General features: G+C 38.5%; 2 protein-coding genes across 3 annotated transcripts in view; one reads left to right on the top strand and one right to left on the bottom strand.

Moving 5' to 3' along the window:
* The window catches only part of RAMP1 (receptor activity modifying protein 1), a 322,064-nt gene that overhangs the window by 288,928 nt on the left and 19,862 nt on the right, over positions 1-13,274 (top strand). The gene's annotated exons all lie outside the window — the stretch shown is intronic.
* LOC134489149 (T-cell acute lymphocytic leukemia protein 1 homolog) lies at positions 2,830-7,929 on the bottom strand. Of its 2 annotated transcripts, XM_063291658.1 has the most exons (3): positions 6,267-7,929; positions 3,169-3,206; positions 2,830-2,970 (listed from the first exon to the last, which is right to left on the bottom strand). In XM_063291658.1, exons 1-2 carry the CDS (start codon positions 6,874-6,876, stop codon positions 3,187-3,189), a joined length of 630 nt encoding a protein of 209 aa, XP_063147728.1. In that variant the 5' UTR covers positions 6,877-7,929; the 3' UTR covers positions 2,830-2,970; positions 3,169-3,186. The 2 variants fall into 2 exon arrangements, with proteins under 2 accessions (XP_063147728.1, XP_063147719.1); XM_063291649.1 differs by lacking the exon at positions 3,169-3,206.

The raw sequence follows: 13,274 nt of genomic DNA, 5'->3' as shown, positions 1-13,274 counted from the left end.
CAAACAAGGAGAGAACAACACCCCCACCAACACAAGCAGGGCAAGCCACAGTATATAAACTCAGAGCAAGGCCCACTCCCTCTTTGCACTGAAGATGTTGCCCAGTCTGGCAATGAAATGTCTGCAAGAAAACAACAAGGCTCAGAGAGCACCAAGGACTCCACAGTGAAGACTGTCTATATTACTTTGCTTTTTTGCCTTTTTCAACAGGACCATTTCATAAAAAACTACTCCGTAAAACAAAAAGAAAAAAAACTGCCTGATGGATTATCAAGTAACAGTGAGCATAGTTATATTAATGGAATGTTGTAAATGTTAAAATATATATTAACTTCAGTAGTTAAGTAGACTCTCCATTCTCCGAAATGGTCTACCATATAGCTGAACAACTAATGCTAGGAAACAACAGGGAAAAGCCTTTTGCCTTCACATCATGCATATCAGTTTCTTAGGAATATCTGACTTGCCACTATTTATAATAGCCTACTGGAAAAGAAATGTTAAATCTTATTCAACTGGCTTTTTCTTGGGCATTTATGTAATTTGTTGATGATGGTACATTAGTTTTGAATCTAATGATGTATTTGAAAGGACAGAAGAGTTCATTGAGGACACAGCATGGTGGTTGCATCGTTACAGTCTTCTTATAGATAGGGTCCATATACTGTTTTGAATATCAAATTCAAAACAGATCTCAGCTGATCTACACCCCTTTATTAAGGACATACTCTCTTCCAGCTACAGAAAACCCACCAAAATTCAAAAAGCTGAACTGGACCTATAAACATTTTAAATCCTTTGTTAAGGGGACTTCTGGTGGGAACATGGCTGACTGAGCAGCTGTGTCCACGGGCTCTGCGAGCAGAACTGACAATGCACACTATTTTGGGGGGCTCAGGCAAGCTTTTTCCTGGAGCCCAGAGCTTTTTCATGAATAAAGGAAAAGCTCAGAATCACCCCATCTGCTCTCCTGAATGCCATATTGCAGCCAGAGAATCACAGCGTTTGTGATGATCTGGTAAGAGATGACAGGAGGCCGGGATGGCACCATTTCCTAGCCGCATTTGTAGCCTTAAAGGGACATTAGGTTGAGCCACCCCATTTCTAAATCACCCAATTTATATATTTTTTAAAGTTTATGTACCCCAAGACAGGCTTCCTACATCAAGAAAAAGTGGACTCTCTTGGTGCTTATTGTTATTTCTGGATTAAATTTTATTTTATTTTTTTAAGTTTTGGCTTGTTTTCTGGTTTAAAGATTAAGGAGGACTGAGAATAAATAATTGCCTTCCTGTTACCATTTTTGTACTGAATTTGAAGGATTGAATATTTTCCTACAAGTTGGATTTGCCGTTTTGAATCTTCAGCTTTCTGTTCATTTCCTCTTGGACCTGCTTGTTAGCACACTTTCTCTTGTGCCAATTTCATTTGGAACTAACTCATTAACTCCTATCTGCATGAGTATCTAGAGGGTGCCATAGTCTACTGCCTGACACATGGAGGATTTCAAAGAGGATTTTTCAGAGTTTCATAGTGATGAGGGTTTTTTTATGATTTTATGTCTTTTTAAGGATTTGGATTAAGATTTACTGGACTTTTTTAAAGGTTTGTTTGATTTTTAAGTTTTATAAGGTATCTATAAGGTATAATAATAATTGCTTGGTTTTAGGTTTAATAGGGTTAAGATTGTTGTAGTATTATTAATTATAGTAAAGGTAAAGGTTTCCCTTGACATTAAGTCCAGTCGTGTCTGACTCTAGGGGGCGGTACTCATCTCCGTTTCAAAGCCGAAGAGCCGGCGTTTGTCCGTAGACACTTCCGTGGTCATGTGGCCGGCATGACTGAACGGAACGCCGTTACCTGCCCGCCGAAGCGGTACCTATTAATCTACTCACATTTGCATGTTTTTGAACTGCTAGGTTGGCAGGAGATTATTAATTATACAAGTAGACAATTTATATGTTTTTATAATTTGATTTTTATTATAGTGGACAGAAATATATAGAATAGTGTTAGGAAGGAAATAATTGAATAAATGTTGTATTTAGGGGAGAGAAGGTGGTTTAGAGATGTGTGTGTGTGTGTATGTGTATATACATGCATACATACATATATACATATATTCTTTAATATAAGGGGAAGGAGCAATTGTTTAGTGATTTCTATGTGTGCTGATGGATTGATTTATAGAAATAATGTGATCTTGGTTTGATACAGGGATTGATTATGGAAATTCCTGTATATTCTTGTTGAAAGTCAGAAGTCACTTCTTTATGTAATCTTTAAAATTCTTCTTGTGTTTCTCACTTTTTAAGTTTTTTCTTTTTGTAGTTTTTTTCTTTTTTTGTAGTTTTTATCTTTGATTTAAATTTAATAACATTCTTATAAAAAAATCAAATCCTTTGTTAAGGTGTTTGCTACAGTTTTTCAAAACAGTTAGTACAATTTGTCCCATGTCCTTCAAATGTTATTAAATGTTGATCCCCGCAATTTTCAGAATTTAATGCTAAAAGTATTTCTAAAAATTTCAAATGATTTTATTCTATATGTGAGGCTAACAGTAATATTTGGAAGCTCAGAAAAATCAGCAAATTCTTCCTCTTATACTTCAAGTATTATATTTACTACAGTAACTTATTCTTCCTCTTCTAATTGAAGATGCCCAATTCCAGTAGATGGTAATAAAAAACTGTTTATTATTGGTGAAAGGTGAAAGGTCCCCTGTGCAAGCACCAAGTCATGTCTCACCCTTTGGGGGGGACACCGCTTTCACGACATTTTCTTGGCAGACTATAGCAGGGTGGTTTGCCATTGCTTTCCCCAATGTTTATTATTAATACATCTATAAATAATTCAGTAAATATGGTGAGAATTTAACAGCTGGTGTCAAGCAGTCAGATCCTTTGAAGAATCCTCTCTTCTGCTGTGCATCTTAATCCCATTTTATCCAAGACAACCGGGCTGTCAGATCTGCTGAGAGAAAGGAGAAATAATAAACCTAATGAAGAAAAAGCACAATGAGTCAAACGTATTTCAAGCAATATTAACAAATCAAATGCTGATTTCTTCCTCAAATGCCAGTTCATTAATCTCATTGCTCTTGTCAACAAAAGTACTCATTTGAAGAAATGGAGCATTTAATTTTAAAAGATAGTGTGTGAAATTCACAGTTCCTTTCCCCATCTGTTACTTTATGTTTGATGGATCTAATAGGAAATAGTGAAAGAAATTAATTAACAGAAAACACTGTTTCCTTTTAATTAAATAATAGATTTGTCTCCATTTTAAAAGAGATTTCAGCCAGGAGCATCTATTCTGATTTGTACTGAGACTGACTACTCAAGGGCTGTGTCACTGTTTTCAATAATGGATGGGAGTATTTTCATCTGAGCTTGCCTTTGACAAAGTAGTTTGAGATTCTAGAATTTCTTTGGAGATTTTGTTTTTGTTTTTTAATTCTTCTGAATGATGCTTATTTGAATACAATCAAGGTACTTATTGTTGAAACTTTATATGTACTTTACCAAACAATTTCATGCCACCATCACCACCCTACTGCCACCCTACTCGCATTTTATTTAGTACCAATGGTATATTCTTCATGATTAAGTGCTGCCCTGGAAATAATTTAATAGTTATTTATTATTATTTATTATTATTTATTAGCAGGGGAGTGCAAATTGTTGAAGCAGAAGCCAAAAGCCTGTGTGGAAGGAGACAACATGAGGCAAAGGAAAATGCCCACACTGCCTCTTTCCTTCTTTTTAAGGCTCCTCTCTCTTTGGGTGGGATGTGACTGCCAGCCCCACCACCAGTAAACTGGCAATGGGAACAGTGCACATGGGATGACCCTAAGGCGCTTATCTGGGTTGACTGACAGCGGAAAGAAGGCTGTGGAGTAATGTGGAGCCCAGCCAGAGACCTGGGAGGAAGTGGCACAGTGTGGAGGAAGGGGAACTCGGAGGAAGAGGATGCCAGATGAGCAGGGCTGTGACCAGCAGCAGGCAGTTTGCCCACCACACCCAGTGACCTACAAGAGCCATTCCAGCAGCTGTGTCAGCTCCACCAAGGTCTTCCAAACCTCAGCAGACCCAGCAAATTACAGACACCTCCATTCCAGAAGCCCAGCAGAGGCATCTCAGAAGCATTGGCCACATCCCACCGCAGCCAGCAGTTGGAGCCAGAGCTGGCAGCCACAGCAGCTGCCACTTCAAAGGACATTGGGAAGCGAAGATGGAGGGAAGCCCTGGAGCAATCCAGAGGCAGCTAAAAAGGAGTCGTGGGCCTAAAGAAGAGCAGCAGAATTACAAAATTAGACTACAGTTATATGTATAAGAAACAAGATTAGATTTATATATGGATTAAGGAAGTAGGAATAGAAAACAGAAATGTAATTTTAAGGATAACATTTGAACAATAGAAACAAGGAAATAAGGACAGGAACCATACTAATTTTATTTATTTATTTATTTCCCACCTTTATTATTTTTTATAAGTAAGGCGGCGAACATACCAAATACTCCTTCCTCCTCCTATTTTCCCCACAACAACAACCCTGTAAGGTGGGCTGGGCTGAGAGAAAGTGACTGGCCCAAGGTCACCCAGCCAGCTTCCATGCCTCAGGCAGTACTAGAACTCACAGTCTCCTGGCTTCTAGCCCGTTCTAGACCAAACTGGCTCTCTTAATTTAGTATTGTAATAATAATTAGAGATAACTAGCAAGCATAGAACTATAGAAAATATAAATTTATTTAAATTAAATCAATGTAAAATTAAAATAAAATGGGCTCACAATTCAAGCTTCTATGAAATGTATATTTTGCACTTAAGTAACAAACAGCACCCATTCTTGGGGTCAAACACCTATCCTGTGCATTTGCGTGTGTGCTTGGTATAATCCCAAAAAGTATTCATGACAGACTGTGTAAAGTGTTTGAAAGGGGCAATTTGCAAAGCATTAAAGCAGCCATATTCCTTGGAAGGCTGGGGGTGATTGTTCTGCATGCATTCCCTGGCTATCTGGCTTGGGTGCTGCTCAAGGGATATTTTTGCAAGGACCACCTCTGAGGCAAAATGGCTGTGCACACACACCACATGCAGACAACCAGAGAAAATATTTTAAGCAGCAGTACTGAACTTGCTTTAACCTTGGGGGTGGGGGGGTCACTTGCACCAACACCTCTTGCAAAGCACCTCTGCAAATCCCTGTTGCAATTTTTACCAAAGCCCTTTCAGATCTAGAAGTTTTATTGTGCTTTTACTGCCCATGAGGAGATGAGACTGAGAAGGAGTAACTTGCCTAAAGTTTGGAAGAAGGAAGGAAAGATGGAGATGTCCTGAAATAAATGGAGAGTGAAAGAAAGCTCTGCTATATTCTTAGGGTAAGGTGAAACAAAACACCATTCATCTTTATTGTTCATGTATCATTCTTTCTCACCTATTTCTTTCTTAAGACATAACTTGATTTTAAATACCATGTGCTCAGTTAATGCTTTAGTGTCTCATTCAAACCAATTGGCTGAATTAAGGAAATTAATTTTTGTTAATTAAAACTTTGGTTTATGTTTTAAAATGTATTTTGTGTTATTGGCAACCTAAGGTTTTTTAATTTGTGAATATGGACACAAAACACAGAAAACAGTGTCTAGGAAACAAATGTAATCTATTATTTACATATTCAACAATGACTATATTACAAATTACAGTTACTACAGTAGGAAAGATTTAGTAAGTCAGAGTGGCAGTTTTCTAATAGTTACTTTATATAACAATATCTCTTGCAAATGGAAGGACATGCTTAAAATTAACACATTTTAAAAGGGATTTTTTTTCATAAATATTTATTTAAATCCATTTTAATATACAGCATTAGTAAACTTTTAAGAGAGCCAGTTTGGTGTAGTGGTTAAAGGCACAAGGCTAGAACCCAGGAGACAGTGAATTCTAGTCCCATCTTAGGCACAAAGCCAGCTGGGTGACCTTGGGTCAGTCATTCTCTCTCAGCCCTAGGAAGCAGGCAATGGCAAATCACTTCTGAAAAAACCTTCCCAAGAAAACTGCAGAGACTTGTCCAGGCATTTGCCAAGAGTGAAGACTAACTTGAAGGTGCAAAAAAAAAAAACCCTTTACAAATATTTTATCTGTCCAATGTTTGAACACTGATCAGGTAAGCTGAACTTTAAATTTCAAACATATATAGATATTCCTTGCTGTGGAACCAAAATTTTAACACAGGTCTCTAAAAGAAATAATTTCTTTGCACTTACCACTTGTATTCCAGATTGCATCTTGATGGTCCTTATTCATGCATTCTTGCACATAGATTTTAGGGTCAGAGCCTGATTTTAAGATATCACTAAGCAATGCAATGTATGCTGTAGCCAGTCTGAGGGTGTCAATTTTGGAGAGACGTTTTTCATAAGGGAAAGTTGGTACATGGCCTCTGAGTTCTTCAAAAGCAGAGTTAATACTAAGCATCCTCTTTCTTTCTCTAATGTTGGCAGCATGCCTTTCTCTTTTGTAAGATTGATCTGGAATAATTTTATAGTATTTATGTTGCCAATCTGTTTCATCAGACTGAATCAGTAAGGAACTGTCCAATTCAGCATTACCTTCAAATTGCAGAATATTTCCAAGGTGTGGAACTGGTGTTTGCATATCAGGAGAAAATGTTTGAAAAGGAGCAGGCAAGCAGACGAAGTCTTCATTTGCAGTAGAATAGTCAAAAAGAAAATGATCTAGCTGAGAGGAGAACTGGTTGAAAGAATTCACATTGACTCCAAATGGGTAATTGGATATTGAATCTTCTTCAAAATTAAAACAAGATGATTCCATTGTTAGATCTTTTAACAGTACCTGATCCAACTGATAATTCATATATAGTCCTCAAGTGCATCAGAAAAAGTATGAACCTCTAACTATACTCTTAAATGAAATCTCCAGAAAGAACTTCAAACAGTTATTGCTCCAGCCAAGCACCTGTACAGTTATATTCCTAGGTGGATGTGAAGCTTTAAATACCTGGAAGCTTCATAAGAAGCTGCTTTATTATTTCTTTGATATCATGGGATAATAAGTAACTGATTTTCAACTGACCCGCTACACAGAAAACCTATTGATGTCATTACCAAGTTTGTCCCCTTGTTCATTCATTCATTTTGCTCTTTACTTAGCATTTATGTAAGACTCTGCAGTGAGTTGTTTTGCAATAACAAAAAAGAGAATAAAATGCTGCCTTTTATAGATGTTAGCAAATTGTTACACAGCTGATTTTTAAAAAAAACAGATTTATCCCATTATAATGGTGTCAGAAACATATGACTGCTTTCTTTGATCAACTAAGAACACTCAGGTCTCCTTTATTTTATATGAAAAATAAAAGGGAGAGAGATCAAGGCAAATCTCTGTGCTGAACAGGAGTACACACACTATCTTGTAATAACTAGTGAAAAAAATACTCTTATATTTTAGGGACTTTAAATTAGTGGCTTTTCTGAAAGTCTGACATTTCAGAAAACCTAAAATAGATTTTCCCAAAATATTCACTAATCTATTATATTCAGTGTAAAATACAAAGATGTTTGTGCAAGGAATGTGCAGTCAATTTAGTCAAAATGGAAGATGTTTAGGAGTTTATCATAGAGGCATAGAAGGTAAGGATTGGAAAGACCATATAGAGATCATTTAGTCCTACCCTCGACCTTTGCAGGAATCCACTACTACAACATTCCCAACAGGTGGCCATCCAGCTACTGTTTAAACACCTTCAGTGAAAGAGAGTTCATCATCTCCCAAGACAGTCTGTTGCACACTCTTACTGCTAGGAATTTTTTTCTAATATTCCACAAAAATCTACTTCCTTGTAATTTACACTCACTGCTTCTTGTCCTGGAACAATTCTGAATAATTCTGCTCTGTCTTCCACATGAGAGCCCCTCAGTGTAATGATTGCCTTATCCCAACGAAGTCAGTCTCACCAGAGTTTAGTGAATAAAACTGATTTATTGAAAGGATAGTATGCAAATACGAAGAAAGCTGAGAATGAGCAAAAGCGCGCCAAATACAAACTAAAAACCTCGCCTCCAAGCCGATCCCGCCCCCCCACCCCACCATCGCAACCACCCCCTCCCAGGCCTGGCAAGTGTCACACATCTGCCTGGGAAAGTAACCTTGAATACATGTCATAACCCAAACACACATTCCTCCAGTGCAACAGAAAGATAACAGCCTGGCAGAGCTGAAATTCCCCATCCCGCAGGTGATAGACACGAATCAGAGACATGACATGCGAAACGTTACGATGTATGCAACTCATTGGAACGATGAACATGACACTCAGATGCTTGAAGTCAGCCATCATGACTCTCCAGTCTTTTCTTTTCCAGGCTAAACATACCCAATGCCTCCAAATGTTCCTGTTAAGTTTTTCAAGACTCTGTATCATCTTGTTTGCTGTTCTCTGGAGAGATTTCAGTTTGTTAATGTCCTTCCTGAAATGTGACACCCAGAATTGAATGCAACATTCTAGGTGCAGTCTAATGCAAAATAGAAAGACTTCTCTTGACACTGCCCTTCTGTTAATGTAGTCTAGGATTGCTTTTGCTTTTTTGCATCTGCCTCATATTGTTGGCACGTGTTCAGTTCGTGATCCACCAAGACAGATCTTTTTCATGCATGTCACCCCATCTATACCGCCTTGCATTTCTGCTACTCAGGTGCAGAGCTCCGTATTTGTTCCATCTTGTAAGTTTTTGCCCAATGTTCCAGCGTGCACCCCTATGGCATGGGACCCGCATGGCACCCATTGGCTATTTTAGGCTGGTGCAGGCAACCTCCTCCTCTATTACTTTCCACAGACCTTCTCATGCTGGGCTCTTCCTTTGTATTTGCAAGGTCTTCCAGCCAACTCAGGACTCTTCTGGCTCAAAGTCCTGGATTAGTTTGAGCAGCTGCTGACTAGCAGTGAGGGACTACATGATGAAACAGCAGAGAGAATACCATCTTTCTTTGTACTGCTTCATGTCACAACTTTTTCTGCATTTATCAGTTGTTGCTTGGGCTGCTTTTGAACACAGGTTTTTATCTTTTCTGGAATAATATTAGACCTGTGTCCAAATGGAGTGGAATATTGCAGGTACAGTAGAGTGCTTTTATGGAACAGAGCAGATGTAATTCATAGAGAATTGTTTCGTGATTGAGACATTCTCAATGAATACTTAACAATAGGACCTCAGCAGAAGCGTGTAATTATACAGTACATTCACACAAACACATGCATACAAATATGTGTATACGTGTATACACATACATGTATACATATACCCACATACTTTTAAAAAATCTTTTGTTTACTAATGTTACTAGAGCCAATTTATAAAGAGAACCTAATCGAATACATAAATTACTACATCTGGTGCATTGTTTGCGGTATCACAAATAATATCTTTCAGATCAGAATCCAGACATTTCTGATATATCCAAAGTGATGTGTGATATATAATAGGGCTATGTAAAGCATTTGAAAGAGGCACTTCTCCATGTTTGCTAATCAAAACATCTCTCCTCAAAAGATTAAACCATTTTGACCTTTGAAAGTTTAGCATGGCTGCTTCAAAGGCTGTCCCTGGATGTCAGACCTTGGGTGTGCTTACATAGTCACTTCACCATGCTGGTGATCACAAAGGAGGCATTTTCTGTGCAATCTCACACATGCACAAACAGCTGGAGACAGCCTATGATGCAGCCACACAAGACTTCTAAACGATGCAGCTGCTTTAAGGTTTCAAGAAGTGGAGTCCTTGGTGCTCTCTGAGCCTTGTTGTTTTCTTGCAGACATTTCATTGCCAGGCTAGGCAACATCTTCAGTGCGAAGAGGGAGTGGGCCTTGCTCTCAGTTTATATACTGTGGCTTGCCCTGCTTGTGTTGGTGGGGGTGTTGTTCTCTCCTTGGGAGTTCTTTGATTGAGCTGTTGTTTGCTGCTTGGTTGATTGCCTGAGTTAATAGTTCCTTGATTAGGGCTTGATTGGGCTGTTTGATGGTTCATCTGGTGTTAATCCTAGTGTTGATTTTTGCATATCTGGGTGTTGATTGCTGGCAAGGGAGTGTACTGGTCTTTTGGCTTTTCTATTGTCTCTTTGGAATGGTATGTAAATGTTGTTTACCTCTATGTGTCTGTTGCTGGCTGTTTGATCTGAGTGCCAGGCTTCCAGGAATTCTCTGGCACTTTTGGATTTGGCTTGGTTTAGGATGCTCAGTTTCCCAGTTGAAACTATGGTTGAGTCTGTCCATGTGTTGTGAGATTAAGGAGTACTCATTGTGTCTTCTGACTGCTAGTTGGTGTTGGTGGATGCTCTCTGCTCATCTTCTGCCTGTCTGTCCTACATAGTGGCTGTTACAGTCTTTGCACTGTATGTTGTAAATAACTCCTGTTTTTTCTTCTTGGGCTATTGGGTCTCTTGGCTTGCTTAATATGTTTTGAAGAGTTTTGGTTGGTTTATGTGCTACGGTGATGCCATGTGGTTGTAACAGTCTGTTGGTGGTTTCTGAGATGTTTCTGATGTATGGCAGTGCTATCCTTTTCATAGTTTCCATTGGTTGGGTTGTAGTGGGTTGGGTGGTGAGGCACTTTTTGATAAAGTTGAGCAGGTATCCATTTTGTTGGAAGATGCTATGCAGTTGTTCTTTTTCTTTTTTCTGGTGTTCTGGGTTGCTACAGTGTGTAAGTGCTCATCTGAATAATGTTCTTACACTGCTTCTCTTGTGGGAGGTTGGATTGTTACTTCGGTAGTGGAGCACTTGGTAGTGGAGCAACCAAAACTCTGACACGGACCTTGTTAATCCGGGCGACGTCTGAGCTGGCATGTTTCACTCTCATATTTGAGGTAAGCAGGTGAAGCGTTAGGGGGTCTTTGCCCAAGGACCCCTACTGGTAAGGTAGGTACAGCCAGGATTTGAACCCCAGTCTCCCACTCCAAAGGTGGCATTCTAACCACTACGCTATCCTGCTGCTATATATATATATAGCGGCTTTATAAATTTACAAATTATAAATTAGACTTTAGAATAGCAACACCAATGGAAGTTATCTAGAGTCCAGCTGCCAACCACAAGACTACCCTAAAAAATATCTCCCATGTACCATTAAATCTTGAAAACAGCCTCTATTTAAATTTAAGCCAAGGGGAATTTTTGGAAGTGATTCATAGCACTGTGGAAGGAAGATAATCCCTTTTCAACCAACCATTAATCCTCCCTCAAAATGCCCAATCATCCCTCATACAACAATTAGATTTTTTTAAAACCTCAGTTGCCTTGGACAGTGTTTGTTTTAGAGCCTAACTGGGGAAAATTCTTATTTCTTATTAATTGGAAATAATTTTCCAGCTAATTTTCTGATTCTCATTTATTCCATAGGCTGGGGATTTTCCCATGCCTGTTGCAAGAGCCACCCTAAATCAACACATTCTGAAGCCCTCTGAGTGTATAATAGAATATATGGAGGGGGTGGAGGTTCAAGATTTCATTTCCTGGCCTGGTCATATTCCTCTCTTTCATATGTTCAGAATCTCATTCGCTCTCTTGCACATAATTTACAACAGAAAAACAGATTGCTTGCAGATTACAAAATCCAAAGATCCACTAGATGACAGTGGAAAGTTAGGCTGTTCTCTTTGCTACCATCTAGTCGTCATCTGGCTATTTGTCCTCAGATATGGGAGCCCCAGTTGTATTCTGGTTTTTCCTAGGAATCTAATGTGCACCAAAACATTGCTTTGGAATAGAGGATATATTCTTAGAATCAAGTGTAAATGTGAAAAGAAAGAAAACTCTACTAGTCAAGATAGGCAATTCTATAAAACAAACAAATCCATGCACTGCCATGCATATTGGCAGAATCACAACATATATTGTATTTTAACTATTGGAATATATGAAAAAGCAGATCGATGCTTGGAATACTTATGCCTTCTCACTGGCCACACTCAGTAAGTAAAAATAAATCAAAAAGTATATGTCCAGTGCATGTATACCTATCTATACATGCACTGGAAAGACACAGATTTGCTCAACTTCTGTAGAGGGGAATAGGATAAAACTGGAATTTAATCAAGGGGAAAAAGTGAAATATTACTGCAGTTATTAATATATGGTTATCTTAAAATGGTTCACTGAGCAGAGTAGCCATCATACCAATACAATTTCAAGCTATGACTATTATTTTTTGTGGCATAAGCTTGTGGTTATAATTCAGGATTGAGAATTGGATAGGCGTATTTTTATAAACTGCACTAGTCAGGGTTTAGAGTAGTTAGGCTATTGGGGGTTACTGTCAACACATGCATAAGGCCTGGTTACTGGAGGGATCACCTGTCTTCCAAGACCATTGTATCTGCCAAGCTAATTCGATCTTGCAGGATTGGCACACTCCATGTTCCTTCAATTAAACAATGTCCTCTAATGGGGCAACTTCTCTGTAACAGCACTGCCCTCTGGAATAAGATTTTCCGCAAGATCTGGGTAGCCCCCACTCTGCTGTTGTTTAGAAGAGCCATAAAAACCTGGCTTTTCACCCAGGTCTTCAGCAAGGGAAAGTGAAACCCCTGGCTTCACTCCATTCAGTCTGTCATGCTTGCCATATTTTCTCTTTTATTGATTTTAGTGGTTTTATTGTAATTTCTTTGCCAGTTTGGTCTAGTGGTTAAGGCAGCAGGCTAGAAACCAGGAGACTGAGAGTTCTAGCCTTGGGATTGAAAACCAGCTGGGTGACCTTGGGCCAGTTCCTCTTTCTCAGCCCAACTCACCTCACAGGGTGGTTGTTGTGGGGAAAATAGGAGGAGGAAGGAGTGTTAGGTATGTTCCCCGCTTTATGTTATTTATAAAAATAATAAAGGTGGGATAGAAAATAGATAGAGATATATATAGATATATATAAAATAGATAGATGATAGATAGATAGATAGATAGATAGATAGAGATAGATAGATAGATAGATAGATAGATAGATAGATAGATAGATAGATGATAGAGATAGATAGATAGATAGATAGATAGATAGATAGATAGATAGATAGATAGATAGATAGATAGATAGATAGATAGATAGTTGTGAGCCACCCAGGGGGCCAGGGGGCATACAAGTTTAATAAATTATTATTATTATGCTGCTGTCAACATTTGCTTGTTGTCAGCACAAACATTGGGATTGGGTGAGGCTAAATCCCAGTGATGATGATTGTTTACATATTGAGGAGTGTTGTTTTTAGGGTGCTTGGAG

This window comes from Candoia aspera, chromosome 1 (assembly GCF_035149785.1).
Source record: "Candoia aspera isolate rCanAsp1 chromosome 1, rCanAsp1.hap2, whole genome shotgun sequence".
Taxonomy (NCBI): Eukaryota; Metazoa; Chordata; class Lepidosauria; order Squamata; family Boidae; genus Candoia; species Candoia aspera.
Note: the sequence above shows the minus strand (reverse complement) of the source record. Positions and strands in the feature narration are given on the sequence as shown.

Excerpts from the sequence above, each read along its gene's own strand:
- LOC134489149 (XM_063291649.1), bottom strand. The coding sequence starts at position 6,876 with ATGAATTATCAGTTGGATCAGGTACTGTTAAAAGATCTAACAATGGAA. Across the intron at positions 2,971-6,266 it reads TGCAATCTGGAATACAAGTG|ATCTGACAGCCCGGTTGTCT; the intron begins GTAAGTGCAAAG and ends TTCTCTCAGCAG.